Raw genomic sequence first — 25,170 nt, 5'->3', positions numbered from 1 at the left:
CCATGAAATAAGGCATTAATTTGTATGCTACAGCTTCTTTAAAACTGCACCCAATCAAACATTGGCTTAGTGGGGGGCTCAGTACAAGTATTATTAACATTATACTAGCCATGATATGCCTCTGTTCTTCAAAGTGTTGCCTATCTAACTTATTCTAATGAGGAGATTCTGAAAACTTGTTGTCCCCCCCACTTTTTTTTTTTTTAGGCTGTGAAGAGTTACTGAAAGATGCTTTATCTGTTGAAAGTCTTGGGCTTCGGCACTATGAGACGGAATATGTGGATTACTACTATCAGGTAAAAAAAATATGACTTTTTGAATAAAGCCAATATTATTCTATATTCTTTCTCCTGCACTTTCCCCACTTTTATTCACATTATCAAATTGCAAGTTGGTGAACATGGAATTCACAGCATCAAAACAAAGTCACTGCAAGATTGAAATGCTTGAAACTTGGGCAGCGTTTCAAAGGCTGTGATTATTTGCAATTTCTAGTTTCTGCAGTTCATGCTATGAACCAGAAATATGAAGGCACAGACCAAGACATGGTTGGGGAAACATCTTGAACAACTGAATTTACACAGCTGAACCTTCTTTGTTGTTGGGTAGTCCTTTTAGAAATGCTAATGAATGTACTGATTGAGAGATTTGTTAGGTTTCAAAGAAATGCTTTTGTTCTTTTGGTTGCAACACAAACATATTTGAAAATTTGCCTTTTAAAAACTTGAGTAAAGCTGAATGTGCTTTTTTTTTTTGACAACTAGAGATTCATAGAGCTAACTGGAAAGTCCTTAAAGAATAAGCATTCTGTTGATTGTTGTTACATGGTCTTAAACTGGCATGCATTTTTTCCCTTTGGGTATTGAAAAAGAGCTTTTTCGATAATGGTTAAATAAATAATTTTGTACTTTCATTTTCTTTGGGCATTGCATGCACATAGACAATGAAGAATTTTCAGGGAAATCTGTTTTTGCCAGGGGCCTATTTCTAGATTCTCTTGCATTGTAGTCCTTTTTCCAAAAATAGAATGGGCCATGAGAGTCATATGTCCCATTCTACTTTTGGAGAATCTTGTGCTCTAGTGGTATGCTATGTGGGAAGTTCCTTTGACTAAGACATTGGCTTGTCAACTGGCTTCAAAGTTGAAAACTAAGTTGTCCATGTCTACTGTAGGAAGTTAGCACCCACCCCTCTCCTAGAAAAATGAAATATTCTAGGAAATAATAAAAAGGCAGAATATTTCCTCTAAAAGAGAAATAGAAATCTTAAGACAGAAACTCAGCCTCAGCCCCCTGTCCCCAGCAGATACTTTGGTTATTTACAAGACAAAAGGCTGGCCCATCTTATCTACTGTACAACACAAAAGATGGGGCCCTCAGGACATGATGGGATTAGCCCTCACTCAAGATCCAAACCAGGAAAAAGCCATTGAGGCATAATAGGAATTGCCCAAAGCCCCTTCATTACATCATCACCCAGCAAGATTCAACCAGGCCTAGGACACAGACAGCCTACAAAGTTAGCTAAGACCCCCACCCCCTGGGAGTCTGACAGCCAATGGATACATTTCTTTTACAGGAACAGGAAACTCTAAGGCAGGGCCCAAGAGAGTGTATAAATATATCCCTCTCTCCACTCCATGGGCTCTTTTTTGCCCAGGACCGAAAAACCCCATGTGGTCCTGTCCACCATTAAACCATCTTTCCAAGCAGTCTCCATGTTTCCAGTGTCTTTCATCCCACTTGGAATTAAACCCAGATGGACATTTCTTCCAACACTACTATTCACATTGCCTTTCTCCACTGCTGAGCTGAAGTGCTACTCCCCTCACCCTTGAGAGATCCTATAATCATCTCCTTATGTTCCAATCATAATGTGGCATAGGGCCTGGGTATTTGAAGAACCTCCTCTCTCTGATAGCTTCTGTGCATCCAAGATAGATTGGGAAGAGTGGGTACGCTCCAGGTCTTTTTGATGTCTCCTGCGTAGATCTGGGAAGCACACCTCCTTTGTCACTGCTCTTTGGAACAACCCCCAAGAAATTCATGTGGTTCCCATCCTGGTGACATTCCCCAATTCTTTAAAGATCAGGCCTTGTGGTAAGGTGTGTACAGAGTCCCCGTTAGTTGTTTATTTAGTATATTGTTGATTTCTTTTGGAAGTACATGGTTAGTTTTTCTTTAGTTAATTAAATACATAAAGTAAAATTGTTGTCCCTGTCCTCTATCCTGCTGCTGTTGCAAATCCCCACAGTGTTTGCCTTCTCTTCAAGATAGTGGATGATTGTTTAAGTCTATTGTAACACTAGTGGGCTAAAGATGACTTAAGGTGGACTGACAGGTAGCTTGAGGCAAGATGAGAGCATTTATGAGAATAATAATAATAATAATAACTTTATTGTCATTGTATGTGTATACACAATATTACCATACAACAAAATTTGTATTTAACACCCAAAGACCAGGTCCAACACACATAACAATCCCCAAACACACTCCCACCCACCACAATTCCCCACCCCTAAACCACCCAAACATCTACACAACAGACCAAGTAATACTGTCCAACAGCTCACTGATGGTAACCCAACTTTGAGAAACTCTGCTCCAAGTTGAATCTGGTGAAGTTGGAGGTGCCCTCTCTTCCTAGTCTTTAGACTTAGAGGTGGTTTAATCTGGATTCCTACCACATAGGAGCCCCAGTGGCACAGTGGTTATTTATTTATTTATTATTTATTTATTTATTTATTTATTTATTTATTTATTGGATTTGTATGCCGCCCTTCTCCTGAAGGACTCAGGGTGGCTCACAACAATAAGAAACAGAAAATACAAAAGTTAAAAGACAAATTAAATCAGAATATCCAATAAATAAGGTTAAATGTGGGAATACAAATTCAAATTCAAGATTTAAGAATTTAAAAAGCTACAAAATCAGTTTAGAGTCAACCCAGGCCCACCCGTTGGAAGAGACAGGTCTTCAAGGCCTGGCGGAAGATTCGGAGGTCGGGGATTATCCGGAGCTCCAGGGGTAACGTATTCCAGAGGGTAGGTTAGAATGCAGAATTGCAGGATAACTCTGCCCACAGTCTGGAGTTTGATTCTGACTGACTCAAGGTTGACTCAGCCTTCCATCTTTTTGAGGTTGGTAAAATGATGACCAGATTTTTGGGGGCAATATCCGGACATTGTAAACTTCTCAGAGAATGCTATGAAGCACTATGAGCAGTATATACTGTAAGTCTAAGTGCTATTGCTACTGCTATTAGAACCAGCTCCTTCCATCTGTGCTTCTATGAAGATGGTGAAGCTGATATTTCAATATGGAGACATGGGGAAGAATTTATTCCTCCTTTTCAGTAAGTGAGTGGCACATCTGGAATGATAAGCTTCTTTAGACCCCATACACTTTTCTCCCTTCTGATCTGCATCATGAAACTTCACCAGGCCATCTAGTGCAAAGCTCTCAGAATCCCAGGCTCACTTGGCAGCCAAGCAACTATGAAAAACAGAGGATTGGGAGGGGGTGCTGGTGGTGGAAACCAGGCTTAATTCCTGAATAAAATATTCCTACCTGTGGAAGGAGCATGAGATAGTATTCCCAAGTTAGGTTGAGCATGGAAAAGTGGGATGGTTACTGTAATGTGTGGAAAACGCACCCAAGGATCAGATCCAGCCTTTCCCTGTGAGATTCTAAATAGGAATGGGAATGGCTATTTTCCTAGAATGCAGGACATCTGATGAGCAGAAATGCAAGAAATTGCTAGATCTCTCAGAGAGGAAGAGTTTGTGCACTGTATTGTTAGCAATCAGCTAATGGTTAAAGACTCGTCATCCTTCCTGTCCATTAAAATTGAAAACAACCATGGGAACAGAATTAAGGAGGCAATAATTGTTATTTATTGCCACTTATTCTAAAAATAGTTAAAGAACATATGAGTCAATTCCTAAGCTAACATTTCCCAGCTATGTCCTCCAAATGTGTTGGATATTCAACTCTCATATAATTCCTGACATATTCTCTCGTGGCTGGGATATGAGGATTATGTTGGACTTTAACTCCCAGATCCCAGCCAGTTGAGAATACGAAAGAACTGAAGAGTTATATTGATGTGAAGAATGTTGGGCATGTTGGTTTGGCCAAATACAGAGAGTCCTTGCCTTATGACCATAATTTCTATTGCTAAGTAAGGCAGTTGTTAAGTGAATCACGTCCTATTTTACAACCTTATTTGCCATGGTTTGCTTAGCAAATGGCTGCAGTTCTTAAACAATTCACATCATCATTAAGAGAATCCAGCTTCCCGTATTGATTTTGCTTGTCAGAGATCAGCTGGGAAGGTGGCAAGGGTGATCACATGACCATGGAACTGTTGTAAATACACACCAGTTGCCAAGCATCCAAATTTTGATCCAATAACCATGGGGATGCTGCAATTGCAGGAACTTTTTTCAGTGCTGTTGTAACTTCAAACAGTGCTAAACAAACTGTTCTAAACTGAGGACTATCTATATACAGTACAGTATTTTGAATTACCAGAACTGAGCTGCAAAATCCTGGACAATCAGTAGATGGTAGCAAAAGGATATATAGACAGTTCTAATATTTTCACACCATCTAGTGGTTGTCCAAATGTTAGCAGCCAGATGTGTTAACCCAAATATACAATATAGCAGCTGCTCCTTTTTATTCCAGGAAAAGCTATGGTAGTGAATGTGACAATCAGATTCACTTTTTCCTAGCTAAAGTCTCAAACAAGCAATCTTTTTGTAGATTTTTAACTTGTTCAATTCATTTTGTCATTGCACTTAGGTGTAATTAATAAATCAAATACTAGGAAAATAATTGCTTAGCTGTCTGAGATGTTTTATTCAGAGCTTGTAGGAAATACAGAAAAATACTAATTTCATAACACCATCAATTTGGAATGTTTTAAGGACTAAAATCTTTCAGAAATATGATGCTTCACTGAAGAAATCCATAATTTGTGTGCAGATTGTAAGAAAACTATTCTTCAGATTTGACCCTTCCCAGATTTTGCAACTGGATTTTCTGGCAACAATAGATGTTTATTTTAGAATATGGGGAACAGTCTTTTCTATGAAATTTGGAGGATCCCAACCGTCCTCACCTTCTACTAGACTGTGAAGACCTGGCTGTTCCCCCAGATACTGACTGGGCCAGAATGTTAGTTGACCCTGATATATTGCAGGTATAGCTATGTTGTGAGTTTGTAATGGTACCTCAGCTTTTGTTATTATGGCTGTTCTTTTTTTACTTTGCTTATATTTATATCTCGGGATTTTATGGCTTATTTATTTCTGGACTGTTGTTAACCACCCAGAGTTACTTAGAAATTGTGTGTGTGTGTGTGTGTGTGTGTGTGTGTGTGTGTGTGTGTGTATAGTATTTCTTATATTATTATTAAAACACTCTGATACTAAGAAACGTTCTACTCCCCCTCCCCACCTGAAAAGAACTCTGTTCCAACTGACACTTGGGCATGGGCGTGGGCAGCGCGTGAATCATCCGGCCTGCAGGCTGGAAGTTTAGACATTCTAATCCCCACCTGAAAGGGAGAGAAGGGATAAGATAGGAGAGGCTTCTGTGGGGCAAGCCTGAGGGAGAGAAGGGGAGAGGAGAGGCCGATCGCACCTACTCATTAATTTTCAAGCTGTAAGTGTCGATTTATCAAGCCCCATCACATAGTTTCATAGCAGAGCACGGGTATCCAGCTTTTGTGTGTTTGTGTGTGTGTGTGTGTGTGTGTGTGTATGCATGTTTGATTGCTTCTCTTAATGACCACATAGTTTTTCTTCATGATAATCTGTGCCTAAACTGGTCTTTCAGATCTTTTAATGGTATGTGATCACTGCTATAAGTGATGAGTGGTCCGCTTCTTCTCTTTCTTTCCTAGGAATATTGCCTTTTCCAAAGAGCTAAGTCTTCCCATAATGCATAATTCCCTCAATTTCTTCGAGGACCAGATCAGCGTTGTAGTTCTCCTCTGTGGGCCAGCCGGGGGTGGTGGTGGAGGAGGAGGAGACTGGATAGATGCCTCCTGCAGCACCTTGTCGGCCAAAAGGGGGCATGGGTGGAGGCGCACCATTTTGGCTGCCAGAAGTACGTGGGCCGGTCTTTTGCCATTTCAAGGCCAGCCCCGCAGGCCAGATTTAAGCACCCCGCGGGCCGGATCCAGCCCGCAGGCCTTGAGTTTGACACCCCTGCCATAATGCATCCAAAGTAGGATAATTTAAACCTTTGTTTGTGCCTCCAACGAGAGAGAGGGAGAGGGAGAGAGAGAGGTTATAAATATATATTTTGTGCAAATGCTTTCACAATCATTCTGAAAATTAAATATTTCTATCTCCAGCAGAATTGTCTTTAAAAACAAAATAATAAACTAATGCTGAAATCCTGCCTACCTAGCAGTTCGAAAGCATGCAAATGCAAGTAGATAAATAGGTATCACTGTGGTGGGAAGGTAACAGCATTCTGTGCATCTTTGGCATATAGCCAAGCTGGCCACATGACCACGAAAATTGTCTTTGGACAATGCTGGCCCCGCCTCAGCCAAGACACAGAGATGATCATTCATGCCCTAGTGTCAGACATGACTGATGGGGAAACCTTTATCTTTTAATACTGAAATATTAGCTTTTGACAAACATAGCAGTTTTCATAACTTTACAATGACATTTTGGAAGCTGAACCCTGCAGAAGAGCAGGCAGCCCTGGATCTGAGAATTAATCTCTGCCTGTCCTTCCCTATCATTACTCTCTTGAAAATTTCTGTGATCTTGGAAGTGTTGACATGCGATGGTGAAAAAGGGCCACAGGGTGTCAGTGTAAGGTAAAATAAAACAACATTGTTTCTGACTTCCAGTATTTGCTTAAAGGAACAGCCAGCTGCTACTGCTGGTAAATCTTGGGATTTTAATCTTTCCTCTCCCCTAAGAACTGAAGAGAGAAAATATGTTATTTTAAGCAACCTTGGGGATTGAGATATCTCAACAACATCAAGAGGGCCTTGTAATGTGATCTAGCATATTGCTGGTGTTAATTTAATGTGAAATTGCAGAACGGTTCTTGGCTGCACAGCCTCTCAGGCTCCAGGTGTCTCTGAAGCAGCCAATTAATTATACACATGGCTCCTTTTTCCCCCTTTTACCTCTTGGTGCATGTCGATCTCATTTAAGTGTGTGCTTTCTGCATTAACAATTCTCAAGGACTGGCAGTGAAACCCCTGGGAAGGAGCAAGACAGAGCATAACATTAACTCTTGAAGGTGTTCCGTGAAGAAGCTTCTACTAAGAAGCCATTGTGGATAAAACTATTCGCCTTTCTTCTTCCATCTCAACTTTGTATGTCCTTTACTTCTCAATTTCTTTTTGTATGTTCATATTTATTAAGAATTTTCATATAATAAAAGACAAAGCAAAAGAGTTTCATGAAAAGAATAGCCAGGGGTGACATGATAGCAGTGTTCCAATAAGAGGTTGCCACAAAGAAGAGGGGGTCAACTTATTTTCCAAAGCACCAAGAGGCAGGACAAGAAGCAATGGATCAAGGAGAGAACCAACCTAGAACTAAAGAGAAGTTCCCTGGCAGTCAGAACCATTAACCAGTGGAGTTTTTTTAGGAAGAGACTGGACATCCATTTGTCTGAAGTAGTATAGGGTTTCCTGCCTGAGCAGAGGGTTGGACTAGAAGACCTCCAATGTCCCTTCCAATTCTGCTATTCTGTTAAATACATAAAAGAACAGAAAAACATAAAAGTGCAATTAAACAAGAAAACTAAAGTTAACAGCAAGGACTCCACAGTTCAACAGTTAATACATATGTTCTTTTCTATTGGATTGCTTTATATTACACAGAAATGCTCACTCTATACTTATTTCAGGAGAGAACTGGTATTTTTATTCATGGTCCAAATAAAAATTGCATTTGGAGTCAGGTTTTTGTTTTAGAGATAGAAAAAAGGTGTCAATTGGTCAGTCTTCAAAAACTACCAGTCCTTTGTGGAATAAATTTAATGGATTAATTTCAAGTTATGTCATCATGATGCCCTTCATCTCTTCTCACAATGCTCTTAAAGCAAAGCATGGAAAAGACACCGAACTCAGCCTTACAGTGGTGAGTATTCAGATTCTTTGATTATGTCTTAGAGCCCCCAATAGATAAATTCCTCATATCTTCTTCACTCTAGACAAGAAAAAAATACAAACCAATTATATGTTCACCAGGCACAAAGTTTATAGATTATATAATAATTAGTTACCTATGAATTGTCTTGTCTTGGCCAAATCACAAGACTTGCACAAAGATTTCTAAGCTTCAGCATTATATTTTAATTCACACTGGATTATCACACTAATCTCTACCCAGCATAGGTCCAGTCCTTGACTGATATAATAGCAATAGCAGTAGCAATAGCACTTAGATTTATATGCCACTCAATAGCTCTTTACAGCACTCTCTGGGCAGTTTACAATGTCAGCATTTTGCCTCCAACAATCTGGGTCCTCATTTTACCAACCTCAGAAGGATGGAAGACTGAGTCAACCTTGAGCTGTTCAGAATTGGATTGCTGGCTGTGGGCAGTGAGTTAGCCTGCAATCCTGTATTCTAAGCATTGTGCCACCATGGCTCTTAAACTAAGGCTATGATGTTATTATAATGTAGAATAAGCAGGATGTAAACCTTTGATTCAAACCACTTAGGGGACTGGAGGCTGAAACATATAGTGAATATTTGCTGGAATTAGGTATGTCTAGTTTAATGAAAAGAAAAACTAGAGGTGACATGATAACAGTGTTCCAATATCTCAGGGACTGCCATAAAGAAGAGGGAGTCAAGCTATTCTCCAAAGCACCTGAGGGTAGGACAAGAAGCAATGGGTGGAAACTAATCAAGGAGAGAAGCAACCTAGAACTAAGGAGAAATTTCCTGAAAGTTAGAACAATTAATCGGTGGAACAACTTGCCTCCAGAAGTTGTGAATGCTCCAACACTGGAAGTTTTTAAGAAGAGATTGGACAACCATTTGTCTGAAATAGCATAGGGCCGTGATGGCACGCAGAGGTGGCACGCAGAGCACTCTCTTTGGGCACACGCACCGTTGCCTCCACTCAGACAGCTAGTCGTCGCGTTTCCGAGGCCTACATGTGCGCCGGCCAGCTGGTCATCGGGTTTCTGGCGCTCTAGTGTGCACGCCTTCCGGTTTGGGCACTCTGTGCCTAAAAGGTTTGCCATCACTGGTATAGGGTTTCCTGCCTGTGAAGGGGGTTAGACTAGAAGACCTCCAAGGTCCTTTCTAATTCTGTTATTCTGATAGCCTTTACTCTGGATATTTATTAATGATTAATTTCTTAATTGTTTTACCCTTGGCTAAAGTCGTAATGAGTTCATCTATATCACTAAACACTTACAGAGAACTTTTACATATGCATATGTGTCCATGAACGTACGTTCTGCATCTTTTTATAACTGGGTATTGCTTATTTTTATTTGATTTTTGCATTCAGTTAATAGAAGCAAAAAGTTAAAATCAAAACATAGTTTACACCATGATGGACGATTCACAAATCACACACATACACATTATTCTAAACCATGATCTGGTTTGGTTGTTTTTGATTTATTGTGATAAACGAAGCCTTTTATTTTAACTAGAACTGAGGGTATATTATCCTATTAAATCTCTGCTTTATTGCAGATGGAGATGGGAAACAGCGTCATGTTATTATTTTTAATTTTAGAAGGGATAAAAAGTTGTGAGCAACATTGAAAGTTTCTGAGGAAAAATTCCCTATCAACAGTATATTTTGTTTTCTATTAAGTTTCTAAAAATATTTCTATTTTTATTGCTACTGCATCAGTTTAAAATATGACCCTTGATGTAGAAAGTTATAAATATTGATTTAATTAAAAAATAATAATAAACCATACTGGTAGCCTGACCACTCTTTTGCATACTCCACTGTGTTCTAATGAACTGACATTTTCAAACAGAAAATTCTTCCTAATGCCCACTTTTAAGGTGTTGTGAAAGAGAAAACTTTTCAGCATTGCTTTAAAGAAACAATCCTCTCCCTTTACATTTTATGCATTTCTTTTCTGTGAAAGGATAAATCAAAGGAGGGGAGGACATAGCACTCAGTATGTGACGGAGTCTACATTAGCAAAGCCTTCAGATGTCAGAAATGCTGGAGAAATTGTCTATTGAATTTGCAGGGCTTTTGTCAAAATAAAAACAGATGGCCTGAGGACTTTGTTGTGGCGACATAGACAGAAACAGTAAGTGCATGTATTTCCAGATGTGTGGCATTCATATCTTGCATCTGAAGTCAAAATTCCCCACTTCCTTCCTATTCCTGCAGTGAATCATGAAAAGAAACAGCTCAGCGTATGCTTCTAATCACCAGGAACGAAGATGTTGGCTTTTATGTCCTACTGGCCAGCATTACTAATCCTGAACCTGAGAAATTCAGCAAGGCAATAATTGGAAGTCAATGCCATATCCCATTGCAGAAGTTTAAAATTAAAGGCAAAACCTAGAATAGGTCAAGAACTCCTGCTGAGTTTGGACTGAACAGCGTACCCCTTCCAACATCATATTAGACTTTGATTTATATCCCATATTTTCTTCAGATTCAAGGCAGTTTCCATGGGAAAGCCCCTTCATTTTATCCCCATATTAAGAAATGTGTAAGGTAGCTTGGGCTGAGAGAGAGAGAGAGTAGTCCAGTGGCTTCTGTGCAAACCACAAGGACAGCAAAATGCTGACAGGTGTAGCAATGTTACCATGCAAATGTTGCCTCTATATACCTGAGCCACAATGTCTGCTTCAAGGATGTCAATCATGACATTTCCAGGAAGATGTTTCGTGCTTGTGTCATAATTTGCCCCTGCATCTCCCACAGTCAACTGTGGACTGCATCCCCTCTGCCCCAATGCCTGTACATATTATTACTTTTTTCTAAGCAAAGAATTTTGCATTTGTCTCTATTAAACTGCTAATCTATGCAGGTCATTTCCTTTTTTCTTTTCATTTTCTACAACCCCATCCAGTTCTGGGTTATCCTCAAAATGGATAAAAATTATTCCACCCCTTTATTTAAATCTTTAATAAAAACACGGAAGAGTACTGAGCCCAATGGCATTCCAGTCTACAGTATATTTCACTTGTCTGATGAGGAGGCATTGATAAGCACTCTAAATATGGTTTTCAAGTCAGCTCTGGATTGACCTAATAGGCATGCAGGTCAGCCCACACTTAATATATATATTAGGTTCAAGTCATTCCCATATTCTATTAAAGACCTTACCCAATCAAAAAGTAAAATAAAATTAATGGAATAAGATTCTTTTTATGAATCCAGGCAGACCTCTAGTAAATATTATAATATGCTCAAAGTGTTTTTAGATGGGTCACTTTATTATGTGCTCTAGAATCTTCCTTTATATTGATATCAAGATCCACAGAAAAATGAAGGAATCCAGAACTGCACAGATTTCAGTAAGCTATATTTAACACTGCTCTGAAATAAATACAGAATTTTGGAAACTGTAAGAGGAATTTCTCATCCTTCTTTATAGTGTATGAATTAAGGTGATATTTCTTACAATGATTTTTAAATGCTTCTTCCTTGGTTCTTGATAGTGGTCTACATTGATAAGATAAACCATGGGTTGACTTGTTCTCTGTCAACCTTGCCTTAATTTTTTATACCTGGTCTTCTTCCTTCCATTCTTTTCTCGGCTTCCCCACAAAACTGACAGGTCTAAAGTTGTGAGGCGAGGAGCTAGCAAGGTTGGAATCAAAGTTCCTGGGCCCAGACAAGGTTATTATCCAGATATGGTTTCTAGCTGCTTTCGTTATCAAGGCTAAAAAAACAAAACAAAAAACAAAAATAAATAGCAAGAAGCTCGTTACCACATAAAGGTGGAAAAAAGAGACACAAGCTTACTGTCTCTAAGTGTGTATATATACATACACGCGCACACACACCCTATAGTAATTGCTTTTTGACACTTTAAAAAATCATTCCTGTGCACTTCGATCTTCATCATGTATACCCTCAGCAATTATTCACATTATGAGCATGTAGTCATTCCTTGCTCCCAGCTACCTCCAATGAATACAAAAATACAGGGATGATTGAATAGTATTTGGCATTTTCAACATTTTTTTCACTTGATGCAATGAATATACAACATGTGTTTGGTTATGGACATGTGATGCAACACCCAGAAAAATACGGCATCCTTCACTTAATCCTCCAGGGAAAGATTGAAGGCAAATGAGGTCCAGGCAGAAGAAGAACATCATGGCTTCAAAACCTAAGGGACTGGTTTAGACAAAACTCAGCAGCACTTTTTCATGAGGCTGTTGACAAAAATAGGATTGCCAACGTCAATATGGCAATATGGTATATGGTACAAGAATAAGAAGGATATGGTACAAGAAGAAGAAGTTTGGTTATTAAGCCATTAGGTTTCAATAGCACTTCATTTGGTTAAGTCAGAAATCACCGTAGTTTGGCATCCTTAGAGAGCAACTCTAATCGTTTGAAGTTACTCAAGTTGGAGCCTTCTCTGGTGGCTTTCTGTGTCCTTCCAGGAACGTCAAGATATATGATATTTTATCTTGTATGACCCCAGGTCAGGATGGCCCTGGAGTTTCCCTCAGAAGTGGTCACCGGAGTCATTTCAATCAGCAATGAACATGCTGCCCTTTATTTATGTTTGCAAGACCTATTTAAAAATGAAGTCGGATCACTCTGTCAATAGATTGGACACATATTTTCTGTTCTGACTCTAATTTGACTGCCCCTATTAAATGCACCCTGTCCGCCATTCATCTCTGCCATCTTCGCACCTCTCGCTCCAAATCCCGGCAACTTGAAAGCATCTTAGCTAGGATTTCCAAGAAACCCCCGGTGGACAATTACCCTGCATGGCAAAAGAGTAATGTGCCACCTGGTTGGGACTAATTTAAATGGAAATTGCCTGCCTTCGTCTGACAGTCAGCTGAATTATATGCTGAATTTGAACAGCCACATGCTAAGAGGCAATGCCTCCCCCTTTCTAGTATATAACATGTTTGCATAAGCATAATCAGCCTGCTCAAGCTTTAGGTTCAGGAATAATTTTCATCTGCATGGCTAGACAAAGGCAGGCATCCAAACACATATCTGCAAATTCTTTTTGCGTTGAAGGAAAAAACATGAATTAGGTCTTTCAGTGGAACCAGGATGGAACCCTGAGTGATCCTGCAAGCTATAGACCTTTATACTGTATATTGTTCCCAGTCATCATATGATTTGTTTAGAACAGGGGTCCTCAAACTTGGCGGCTTTAAGACTTATGGACTTCAACTCCCAGAATTCTCCAGCCAGCTGGCTGGAGAATTCTGGGAGTTGAAGTCCACAAGTCTTAAAGCCGCCAAGTTTGAAGACCTCAGGTTTAGAATAATATGGAGTATGAACCCAGCCAGGGGTTGTTTGTAAACTAAGGTTTACAGCTTAATGTAATGTATTGTGGGCCCCTGACAATTATGGATCATTAAGTCAACCATGATTACAGAAATCATGGCTTAACTCAAAATGTGAACCCATTTGGTTACATATTTTTGCAGGTAGAGATCTGTTTTCTATGATTGAAGATGGAATATCCAGTATTTGGCAGGAGAGATGTGTGTTTTAGCATTCATTTCTCAAAAATAAAAGTATCAAGTGATCATAGTCTAGGAGAAAAACTCTGGGAAATACCATATTTTTCCGTGTATTAGACACACCTACCTTTTTTGGTGAGGAAAAGAAGAAAAAGAAATCTCCCTCTGCCACTGAGCAATTTTGCCTCCTTGCAGCAAACAGGAAACAGCCTGCTTTACTTTCATTTTCGTTTTCAGCATAGCTTGATTAGCACAAGGAAAAAAAATTGCTCCAGCAATTGCTGCAATTTACCTTGCAGCAAGCAGCAGAGCCCTGCGCAAAACAGCTGAGAGCAAATCAGCTGAGAGTGGGGAGGCTGATCTAATCAGCTTGTGCTAATTAGGCTGTGCTGAAGCTGAAAGGAGCTGTTTTTTCTTGCTGTTTGCTTGCAAGGAGGTATCTAATGCGAGGCAGAGGCCAAAGGGTGGGGGCCAGTGGGTGGGCAGAGCTACATTTGGTGTATAAGATGTACCTAAATTTTCATCCCCTTTTAGAGTGGGGAAAGGTGTGTTTTATACTCCGAAAAATATGGTAGATACAACAGCATTCTATAAAAGTCAAAAGCCATGCTGGCTGGGTAGTAGGAACTGAAGTCCAGTATTGGAAGAACAGGTTGGAGACAGCTATATGATATCTCCTCTTGGCTTTTCTTGTACCAATAGCATCAATTAAGCAGATTTCTTTGTCCTTCAAAGTGGGTAGTTAGATACATATAACTGTTTTCCCTTTTCCTGCCATTTTTTTTTCTAATCATACCTGAGGAATTTTCACAACACACTGGGTCTTCAAGAGGCTTGGCCACTTGTTCCAAAATTCAGGCTTCCAGTTCCTGAAGGAGATGATGATGGTGTTGATGACACTATCAGTGATATATCAATTTTTATCTCTCTCTCTCTCTTTCTCTCTCTGTTTAAAAGACATCTTGAAGGACTCTCTGTTTTTCCAGATGTGGCTATTAGTCCCTTGACTCTGCCCTAGAAAACATTTAAAAACTTCCAGTTATGCAGGATAATGATGTTAGAATTTTAATAGTAGTAAGGTGACTGCATCTTTTATGAACCACTTGGTGGCTCCTGTGTTAAAGGAGAAAATTTTCCCAGCTGACAGGTAAAACCATGCACAAATCAAGACCCTGCAGGAGGAAGATGGGGAAGATGGAATAGATTGACGCGATGCTGGCAACTTTGTGCTAACACGGGGAATGGAAAGGAAGAGATCTCTGAATGTTATTATCCCAGACAGAAAAATATTTGAGAGCAGCCAAAGAGCTGGTGAAGCAGCAAGTGGAATCAGCAGGCGTTGCCTCCAGAAACCCCAGCAGAAAGTTGTCCGTTCATGGACAGAATCTTTTACTCAGAGGATAGATGCAATCTCAATCTGTTACGCAAACTAGAATTCTATCCACACGTAACTAGGGAAAAAAATCTTCTTTGAACTCAGTGAGACTTAAGTGTGGGGAAAGTGTACATAGGATCATACTGTTATATAATTAAAACCTGACATTATAGATTGGTATATTTGGACTCAATTCTGAACAAAATTAAAAACTATTGGTCATATCTACCTCCCCCCCCCAGTTCATAACAGTTGGAAAAGTTAGATGGAAACAGGTTTCTCCACTGTCAACATTTGAAAGAGAAAGTGCTGCATTGTTTTGTACACTCCAAAACAACTTCTGCCCTCTTGGACACCTCATCTAAATGGAACGGAGAGAGTTTTTGCAATTTCACTACCCTGATGGGGTGAGGTGACTGATGGCATAATGAAAAACTAGTAGGAGAAAATTGTTTTTGAAAACAATTGCAAGAGAATGCTCTTAGGGGGTCTCAAGTGACCCTGTGGACAGTTGCTGAGATAACACTGTGAAATTTCAATTAAAAATTAAAATGATTTGACCTTCATTTAATGGAGTTGCAGAAATTCTGCACGGAACAAAGAAAACTATGTCAGAAAAATACTTCCCATTTGATGCAAGTTGATACAAGAGGCTCCTGAAAATAACTCCTGTAGAGTATATAAACTGGTGGTAGAATTAGAAACTGGTCGTGAAGTTGTCATTTGCCTTAGGTTCTTTTATATAGAAAAATTGATAATCAGCATCAAGGAAAATGTGCAAAGATTCTTCCTCATTCATTTATTTTATTTTTATTTATTAATTAAGGTTGACAGGGAGCAAATTTATTTATCAAATTTATTTGCTGCCCACCTTGTGGTTCAGGTGACGTCTGCATTCTTTAGTCCTAGAGTTACCAGAAAAGTTGACTGGCAAAAAAAAAAATTGTGTTTCCCAGGTAGCTGAAATATTTTTTTTCCTGCCTTAATGATGTGCCCGGTGGGTAGGAGTTTTCCTTACAGGCGTAATTCTGAGTGGCGATTGTGGATTTCCTGGGTTTTGTTTCCCGTCCCACTAATGTCATCTACTTCTACGGAAAAGAATCATCAATTACCCTCCTTAACGTGGGGCAGGGTTTCAAAAAAACTTTACTACTGGTTCGGTGGGCGTGTCTTGGTGGGCGTGGAATGGCTTGGTGGGCGTGGCTTGGTGGGCATAGCAAGGGAAGTATACTGTAAAATCTCCATTCCCTCCCCAATCCAGGGGAAGGTTACTGCAAATTCCCCATTTCCTCCCGATCAGCTGGGACTCGTGAGGCAGAGAATAGATGGGATGGGGCCAGTCAGCATTTTTATTACTGGTTCTCCGAACGACTCAAAATTTTCAATACCGGTTCTCCAGAACTGGTCATAGCCTGCTGAAACCCATCTCTGGCAGGGATGGACAAATGCAGATTGGTAAATTTTAATCTCTCTCCCCCTCCCTCCCTCCCTCCCTCCCTCCCTCCCTCCCTCTCTCTCTCTCTCTCTCTCGTGTAAAGAGGGGGAAAGAATGAAAAAGGCACTGACTTCCAACTCTCTTTAGCACAGTAGAAGATAACAACACTACAACCACAACTTTTAACTTTTACAAACAGTATATACTGGCCATTTCTGTAGCAACAAACCTATCTAATTAGCAAAAACAAAATCAAAGTTTCATTTTTTTTCATGGCAAGCACAAAATCTGGAAGCAATTTCCAAATAGAAACAAAGTTAAATATATTCCTTTCTTTGCTTAAAAGAATCAATTTGATCACCTCTGCTTCTCCTTGCTGTGGGGAATAATATGTACTTCTGTTTACTTATTAATCTTTATCATAATTTATATTAAAAGAATTCCCTATATTATTTAAATTTTTTTAACCCTAAGCAGAGAGAAAAAAACCCCTTCTCTCTTGTGGTTTATTATGCTGTATGGTGGATCACTAAAATATTAGAGGATCATTTTGCACCCAGATACAGAGGAGGCAACCAGGGAATGAACACACACATGCACAAGTACACACATACAAACACACATGACTACAGGATGGGAGAATCTTTATAGCAGCTTCAAGTAAAACCTCAGTATCATCATATCATATGCCATAAGTACTGGTATGAGATTTTAAAAAGATATTTAATCAATTCCTGGAGGGTCCCTGATTTCCTTCCCCTGAATCATAGGCAATCTATCGTGGATACCATATCATCGTCTATTGTATGATGCAGAACTCTGGACTGGATGGGGTTATCATCTTGAACCATCAGATCTCTTAAAAGCTGTTCTATAACAGGTGGTCCTTGACTTATGACTACAATTGAGCCCAAATTTTCAGGTTGCAAAATAGAATTAGAAGGCTTTATATATATATCTCTGGAACTCCATCATATTTATCCAACAACGAATCTGGAGAGCAGAGCAGCCTAATGCTGCAGCTGGTACTTAGTGAATTAGCGCATTGTTCTGTCATTTGGCTCACTGCTGGGTCAAATGGTTAATCTGGAAAGCCACATGGTTCTGAAGCTTAGCCACTCGGTCCTCCATGCTGGAACAAGGTGTTCAGCAGTAAATGGCATACCCAGGTCTGTTGTTAGGATTCTGGATCTACAAGCTCAAAGCAAGGTGACCTGCCATGAAGGGATCTCTATGGATGTGATAAAAAAAAAATCAAGGTGATGGCCATGACCATGTGATTGAAGGTCCACCTGTTTTGTTTTATGTATATAATGTGTGCAATCCACAGGAAAACCAGGTGGAATATCAGTTGCTCTGTGGTGGCTGCTATCTTGACTTTTTGGCCTTCTCTGTCTCATGTACTGAAATCATTGAGTGTCTGGAGTTACTGTCATGCTGTTGTTCCAAAGGGACAGCAGCACAATTGCTGTCCTTTCAAATAGATTTGATCTCACTGAGTTCAGGGCTGTCAAACTCGCGGTCAGCAGGCCAGATGCGTCATGCACTGGCCACGCCCATGCCTGTTTTAGCGAAAGGGAAAAATGTCCCGATAAGTCACATGATGCCACTGTGACAACACAAGTTTGACACCCCTGGTTTAGATAGTTTCTAGACAGGGGTGGGTTCTAATTTTTTTTACTACCGGTTCTGTGGGTGTGGCTTATTTTGTGGGCGTGGCTTGATGGTCATGAGATAATTATTTATGATTGCACTGATCTACTCTTGTATTTTTGCAGGCACTGGTCTACCCATTTATTTTTGCAGGCACTGATCTACTCATGTATTTTTGCAGGCACTGGTCTACCCATTTATTTTGCAGGCACTGATCTACTCATGTATTTTTGCAGGCACTGGTCTACCCATTTATTTTTGCAGGCACCGGGCTACTCATTTGTTTTCTTTTAACACTGATCAGCGGTAGGGCGGCCCTTTGAAGCCCCACGGCAAGAGTTTAAACAGTTTTTTTCCCTCTAGCCATCAGCTGGGACTCAGGAGGCAGCAATAGATTGGGGGTGGGGCCAAATAAAAGATAAGATTAATGCGGGGGGTGGGGGGGCAGAACCGGTTCGGTGACATCATATCGTCACTGCTACTGGCTCGGCGGAACCGGGCGGAACCCACCACTGTTTCTAGATGACATCACATATAGGAATCCAAAGGAGCTGACTGAGAAACAATGACTACATGCCTAGGACTGTCCATTTAAAGTATCCAGTTTTCGTGGGGGGTGGGGGAACAGCTTGGGAAAGCCTCTCTTGGTGTATTTATATATGAAAGAGAGTTTATAATACTGATGTAGTGGATCACAGGCATTTAACAAGCACAGAAGTGTAAAATGGAAAACACAACTGTGCAATCCTATTTCACAAGCATATTCCTTTTGGCTCCCTAGCCTGATGTGCTATCTGGAAAGTTCGTTGCCGGTGTAAGGAAGCAAACATCTGGCCCCACTTCAACAAAGCGGGAATGAACCCGCTCAGGGAATGAACCTGAGACCTTCTACTTACAAACTTGTGCTCTGCTGCCAAGTTGTGGCCCCTCCAATAAGTGACTTATTAAATGCTCCATTATGCATTGATTTTTTTTACCACTGCAAAATGTAAGACATTGCTAATTTTTTCTCATATTTGTGCAATAATGGATTAAAGGTGATTCTGGCATTCATATTTGTGCACTGGTCATTTCCAAGAGGAAGAATGCAAGGATTGATTGCAAAATTCTTTTTTTTTTTTAACTTTGAATAGTCACTAAATGAGGCAATCGGTAAGCAAGGACTACCCGTATACATATTAAATTTGCAAATGCAAAGCCAAACAACCCAATATAGTTGTTTATGTTGTTTGGCCATATATCGTCTTTGTGACCTGATAGAGGTCATTGTACCAGGTTTGTCTGTCTTTCATTGCTTCTTTGAAAACTAGTAATATTTAATCCCTTCGTCTTCTGCTGAATTCTTTTTTCATTATCTTTGATTCTTTCCCAAGTATCAGGATTTTCTCTGATAATTCTCATCTCTGCACTTTACAATTTCAGCTTTAGGAGTACAAAATCTAAATAGGCAGCACTTTTTATAACCTGCAGAACTGGCAGTTTTTCTTTCAAAATATGCTCATGATTGGAATACAGATTGCCTTCGATTTACAGTCAAATTTGGGACTGAAGTGTCCGTTGTTAAGCAATGTCATTAAATGAGTCAGCACGTGACTGCTGATTTTATTGACTTTTAATAAACTAATCATGCAGTTGTTAAACGAATCCAGCTTCCCCCAATGACTTTGCATGTCGGAAGACGGCTGGGAAGGTTGCAGATGATAATCATGTCACCTCAGGAGACTGCAACTGTCATAATAAATACATGACAGCTGAATCTCAATCACATTTGTTAAGTGAGTCACTGCAGTTGTTCCTAACATGCTGTTAACTGAATCTGGCTTCCCCATTGACTTCACTTGTCAGAAGGTCGCTGAAGGGGATTATGTGACCCTGGGACACTGCAACCGTCATAAATAGGAGTCAGTTGACAAGCTTCTGAATTTTGATCACATGACCATGGAGATGCTGCAATGGTCATAAGTGTGAAAAACGGTCATAAGTCACTTTTCCAGTGCCATTGTAACTTCAATCGATCACTAAACAAAGTCGAGGACTAGCTGTATTCCTAAATCTATCAACCCTACAATGGTATTGCCACCATGCTCACCAAGCCACGCTTATTACCTCTTTTCTTATTTTTCCATTTCTCCTTCAGCTTCTTATTTCTTCGGCTGAAATTCTTGAGCTGATCAGGATTCACGTCAGGCACGCATCTCTTCTGTGGAGCTGCCAAATGTCGTAGCAGTTCCCACCCTTTTCTTCTGCATCCCTGTTCCAGGGTGGCTGCCACTGATCTTGCTGCAGTTGCTGCAGAGGGAGGAGAAGAAAAAAAAGGGGGGGAGGGGGACCCATTAGTAGCCTTTCTCTCTCTCCCCCCCCCCCCATCCATGCAGCAAAAAAAAGGACCATTAACAAGCCCAGCGGATGGTTTGGCACTGCTGCCTTTCATGAGAAGTTAGCAGCCACCATTGTGAGCCTATCCAGCTTCTGTACATAGAAAAGAAAGTGATCACTCGGGTGACTTGAGCAGATGGTTGGGTGTTGTTGTTTTTTTTATAAGAAGGAAAAGCAAGGCAGCCCTTTCCTGTTTTTGAAAACATCTGAATGGAACTGAGCAGCCCTGGCAGTTGTCATCGTCTTCTTCTTCTTCTTCTTGGGCTGTTGCAAAATGATAGAGAAAAGGGACTTTTGTGTTAGCCAGCTATGGGGAAACTGCGTATCATATGGAATCTGACTTGCCTACAGGATTTTCCTCTTTTCCAGAAGCCAATTATCCTAGAGCAGTTTTATTGATTGTTCTGGGACAGTAGGGGATTCTCCAGATTCCAGAACTATTGGCTGCTTATTAGAGACCAATTAGATGCTAATTCCAAACTAACTCTGCCTACAGCCCATGGAATATGCTGAACAGGCTTTCCACATAATGCCAAGATCTGGGTTGTCACCTCTTCTGGAGGGAAATCCATTTCCTGCTTCCTCCAGCTGAGCTGGTCTAGTAGAGGCTGATCTAGGAAGAATGAGGATTCTTAGGAAAAGGAAACAAATCCAATTCCCTTTTGTTTAATGTGCTGTCTGCACAGTAAATCAAGCCACTATATGCACTGATGATGCTGCCTAGTTGGGTGATAAAATCTCTGACCAATCTCAGAGAGCACCAAGGACCTTACAGAATGTATCCTGAGCTATAAATACTCTCTTCTATTAAAGCCACCATAATTTGGCAGTGTTATGCCTTTCTCAGGGATCAGCAATGAGGACAGCAAAAGCTTATTTTGACTTAAAGAGGAGTGCTTATGCTTTAATAATACTTTATAGATCTAATAAGTTTATCTTTCGCAAGAGATTCTAATGTTAATGTAGGTTTTAACTTTTGGGGTTTTTTTGCTTCTTTACAACCTACACAGTTTTCATTCTAAAACTTTGAGCTTCTGGTCTAAGAGCATCTTCAGTCATTCTGATGGCCTCAAAACATTTCATGATCAACTTTTACTAATCTCCCATCTGTCTCTGCAATGATTAGGAGTCAATCCCAGTTCAATGGCATCTAACTGACTAACCAGACCCATCTGTTAATTTTATTAGAGTTTCCTTATAAGTTTTTTTTTTAATCTGAAGAGTGATTCATCCAGCAATTAAAACTCTGGGGGTTTTTTAGTAAAAAAAAACATACTGCATTGTGAATGATAGTAGTGGTATTTTATCACTAGGAAGTCCGTGATCATTTTACCTTTCTATTTCTGACCTTTAGAAAGCCAAGATACTTTTTAATAATTCTTAAGGGGCAGTTGCAATGAGGACAGCATAAATAAGATGGATATGTCAATGTAACTCGTATAGAAGGACTATAATTGTTTTTGACTACAGTTCATTGCCTCTTGTAATAGCACTAGTTTCACATTCATGCACTAAAGATCGAGCAAAAGCTGACCGCATTTAGATGCTATCTTTCCACTGCAGTATTTATTTATTTTTAGATCTGGCCTTCCTTCCACAGTGGACCTCAAGCTGTTATATAGTGGGGTCCCAGAAGGCATGTATGGCTATTGGCAAGTCTCAGCTTTGCAGAAGCGATTCTTGTTCTGCTCTACAGCCTTCAACAATTGGCTGCCATCCAAGTCCTGGATAATGGGAAAGTTCTCAAAGACTAGCCTTCAACTCTAATAAATACATAAATAAAAACAACACCCTGAAGAATCAAATGAGAACATTGTTTATTATGCATCTTTGAGGACATAGGTAAATTCTTCTACCCCTGAAATCAGCCATCATTTAATCTATTTTCTTATCCATGAAAATGTTTGGATAATAAGTCCTTAAGGAGCACACCGTCACAAGGTTTAACTGCATCCACAGTTCAGAATAGACACATGAGAAATGGCTTTGCTTTATTTCTCTTTTAAATGGTACTAAGTCCTCAGAATTTTCAAACAATGAATTCTAACTGCAGCACTTGAAAATACTTCTGTATGATAAGGCAGTTGTACTATCAGAAGCAGATCCACAGAGGTGGGCTGAGGTAATGTACCCGTGAGGCATGTCTTCCTTTATTATTTAATGCAAGCCATGTCCTAATCCACCTATAGTTATTGTCCTCTGCACAAGCTCCATGGACTTCCAATAGAAGTTTTTTTGTATACCTCTATCATGTTTAGGATAACATAACATCATCCTAAATTTGTCAGCTGATGGAAGCCTTATGGAAGCACAGCCAATAATTAGAAATATAGCTTAATATCCACAAGGATTGTTCTCTTCAACTTATTTATTTATTTTTTATTTAATATAATTTGTATGCCGCCTTATCTCCGTAGGACTCAGGGCGGCTCACAGCAAATAAAAACAAACCCAATAAAACGCAAAATACATAAATATGGATACATAAAATACATAAATGTATAAATATATAATTTAAACATATATTAAAACCCATTAAAATAATCAAAAAACCTCTCAGTCCAGGCTGGGCGATGTGAGCAGCCATGTTTTTAATTTGTGGCAGAAGGTGCGAAGGTCAGGAGCCAACCGAAGCCCCAAGGGGAGTTGATTCCAAAGAGTAGGCGTGCCCACAGAGAAAGCTCTACCCCTGGGGGCCACCAGCCAACATTGTCTAGCCAACGGCACCCGGAGAAGGCCCTCCCTGTGAGAACGCACTTGTAGGTCTGTGTGTGTGTGTGTGTACGCGCGTGCGTGTGTGTGTGTGTGTGTGTTATTCTGCTCTTGAATGGATCAAGTAACAAATCCTACTCCACCCATGGACTACTTTCTCCAAACACTCCTTCTACATCCTTTTCCTAGTTTCCTAGTACTTAATTCCCCCTTTGCTGATTCAATTTACGTTACAAGATCAAACATGCAGGTAACACATATGTACATCTGCACATCTGCCCTTTGTGTCCTGATCACTGTACACTTGAAGACCTCATGGCAGCGCAACAGAACGCAATTAATATTGCTAGTTCCTGGGCAAGATCTGTTTAACTAGTACATGTTTTAATCTTGCTTTTTATATTTTAAATTTTATGTCATTTGGTTTGCCCAATTTTAATTGTGATGCTTCTGACATGAATAATCAAACAAAGATCAACCTTATTCAGCTGGCACCCTATGAACAATAAATAAGACTGTTCCTTCTTATCTGCTGGGTTCCTGACATTTGAATCAATAGATTAATCAGAAATTCATAGGGAAGAAGAAAAAAAATCCTCATTTATTTTTTTTGTTAGACATAAATATTACCAGCTGCCTCTGTTGTTGGTCTACTCTAAGCTTTACTCTAATCACACTTGGACAGAGCTGTCCCTATTGATCCTTGAGTAATTTATGGTGCACCAGGAGAACATGACATACCTCCCTAAGCTGCTGATTGTCAAGAGTTCACCAATTTCTTGTTAGCTATTTCAAGAAGGAGCTTAGAGTCTGCCACAGATACTTGTGGGTTAATGCTTAAAACGTGGGATGGCTGTCAAGCAACATTTGGTTTGCCTCTCTTTTGTACTTCTGAAATGATTTTATGAAAGGCAACCTTACATGGACTGCCAATGGGATTCCATACAACAGGTACTGGAAAATTGCACTGTGAGAACCTTCCCTTTCTTACGGGTTTTCCAAAATAATTCCTGCAATTACTCAGAAGTGTTTTTAAAATGTAAACGCAGCATCTATTGAGGAATTTATAAGGGCGCTGCTCAACATCAAATACTACTTTTGTTGATGGCTTCTAGTGAGTAAAGTGAAACTCACTCTGTTCCATGGAGTAGCTTTCCACACTTGGATATTTTTAGATTCTTTTTCCCTGTTCTTTTCTCTTCCCTGTTTTTCCCCCTTCTCCAAAGATAGTACCACCTAATATCATGTTTCATCCCGAAAACATCTCAAGAAGTCTTTTCTAGCTGTTTCTTGACTTTAGATGCCTTGTGTTCATTCTATGTCTGTCTGCAGTTGAATATTGGCAGTTACTTCTCATGAATTAAGGAAACTACTCTCTTAACAATCTGGAATACAGTACAGTACCTCATTTAATAACCATTTGCTTAGCAACTGTTTGAAGTCATGAGGACACTGAAAAAAGTCAATATGCTTACAACTGTCACAGCGTTCCTGTAGTCATATGATTGTGATTTGGATGCTTAGCACACATACAATAGTTGCAGCATCCCACAGATCTCCATTTGTGAGCATCTCAGATGCCTCACTTAACAATTTCAGGTGATTTGCTTAATGACTTGGGTGACTTCACCCAAGACTGCTGAAACTGCCTTCGTAAATCAGTGCAGTCAGTTAATACTTAACAACTGCATTGCTTGTCTCAGTTAAGTAATGACTATCTATACTAGCATTTTCACCTCTGAATATTTATCCCTACCAAATCATTAATGGCCACTGACGTTGCTGCAGGAATTGGATTTGAAAGATTTTCCCCAAGAGAGATGCTGACGGTGGTCTGGACAGAGAATAACCATAATATCCTTGGATATAGAACCGGCAGAAAGGGAAGGAATAGAACTGGCTGTCTTTGGCCATGCTGATTGGGAATTCTGGAAAAGGTCATT

General features: G+C 39.8%; 1 protein-coding gene across 1 annotated transcript in view; it reads left to right on the top strand.

The window, feature by feature from the left end:
• The window catches only part of RAB11FIP4 (RAB11 family interacting protein 4), a 188,976-nt gene that overhangs the window by 75,081 nt on the left and 88,725 nt on the right, over positions 1 to 25,170 (top strand). Inside the window, exon 3 of the mRNA XM_070934815.1 lies at positions 208 to 296. Coding sequence (XP_070790916.1) covers positions 208 to 296 — 89 coding nt within the window. The remainder of the gene's footprint in view (positions 1 to 207; positions 297 to 25,170) is intronic.

Source organism: Pituophis catenifer, unplaced genomic scaffold, assembly GCF_029215685.1.
Source record: "Pituophis catenifer annectens isolate HBS135680 unplaced genomic scaffold, rPitCat1.0.hap2 SCAF_2, whole genome shotgun sequence".
In the NCBI taxonomy this organism is placed as follows: domain Eukaryota; kingdom Metazoa; phylum Chordata; class Lepidosauria; order Squamata; family Colubridae; genus Pituophis; species Pituophis catenifer.
The sequence above is the reverse complement of the archived record's forward strand: the minus strand, read 5'-3'. Positions and strand labels throughout refer to the sequence as shown.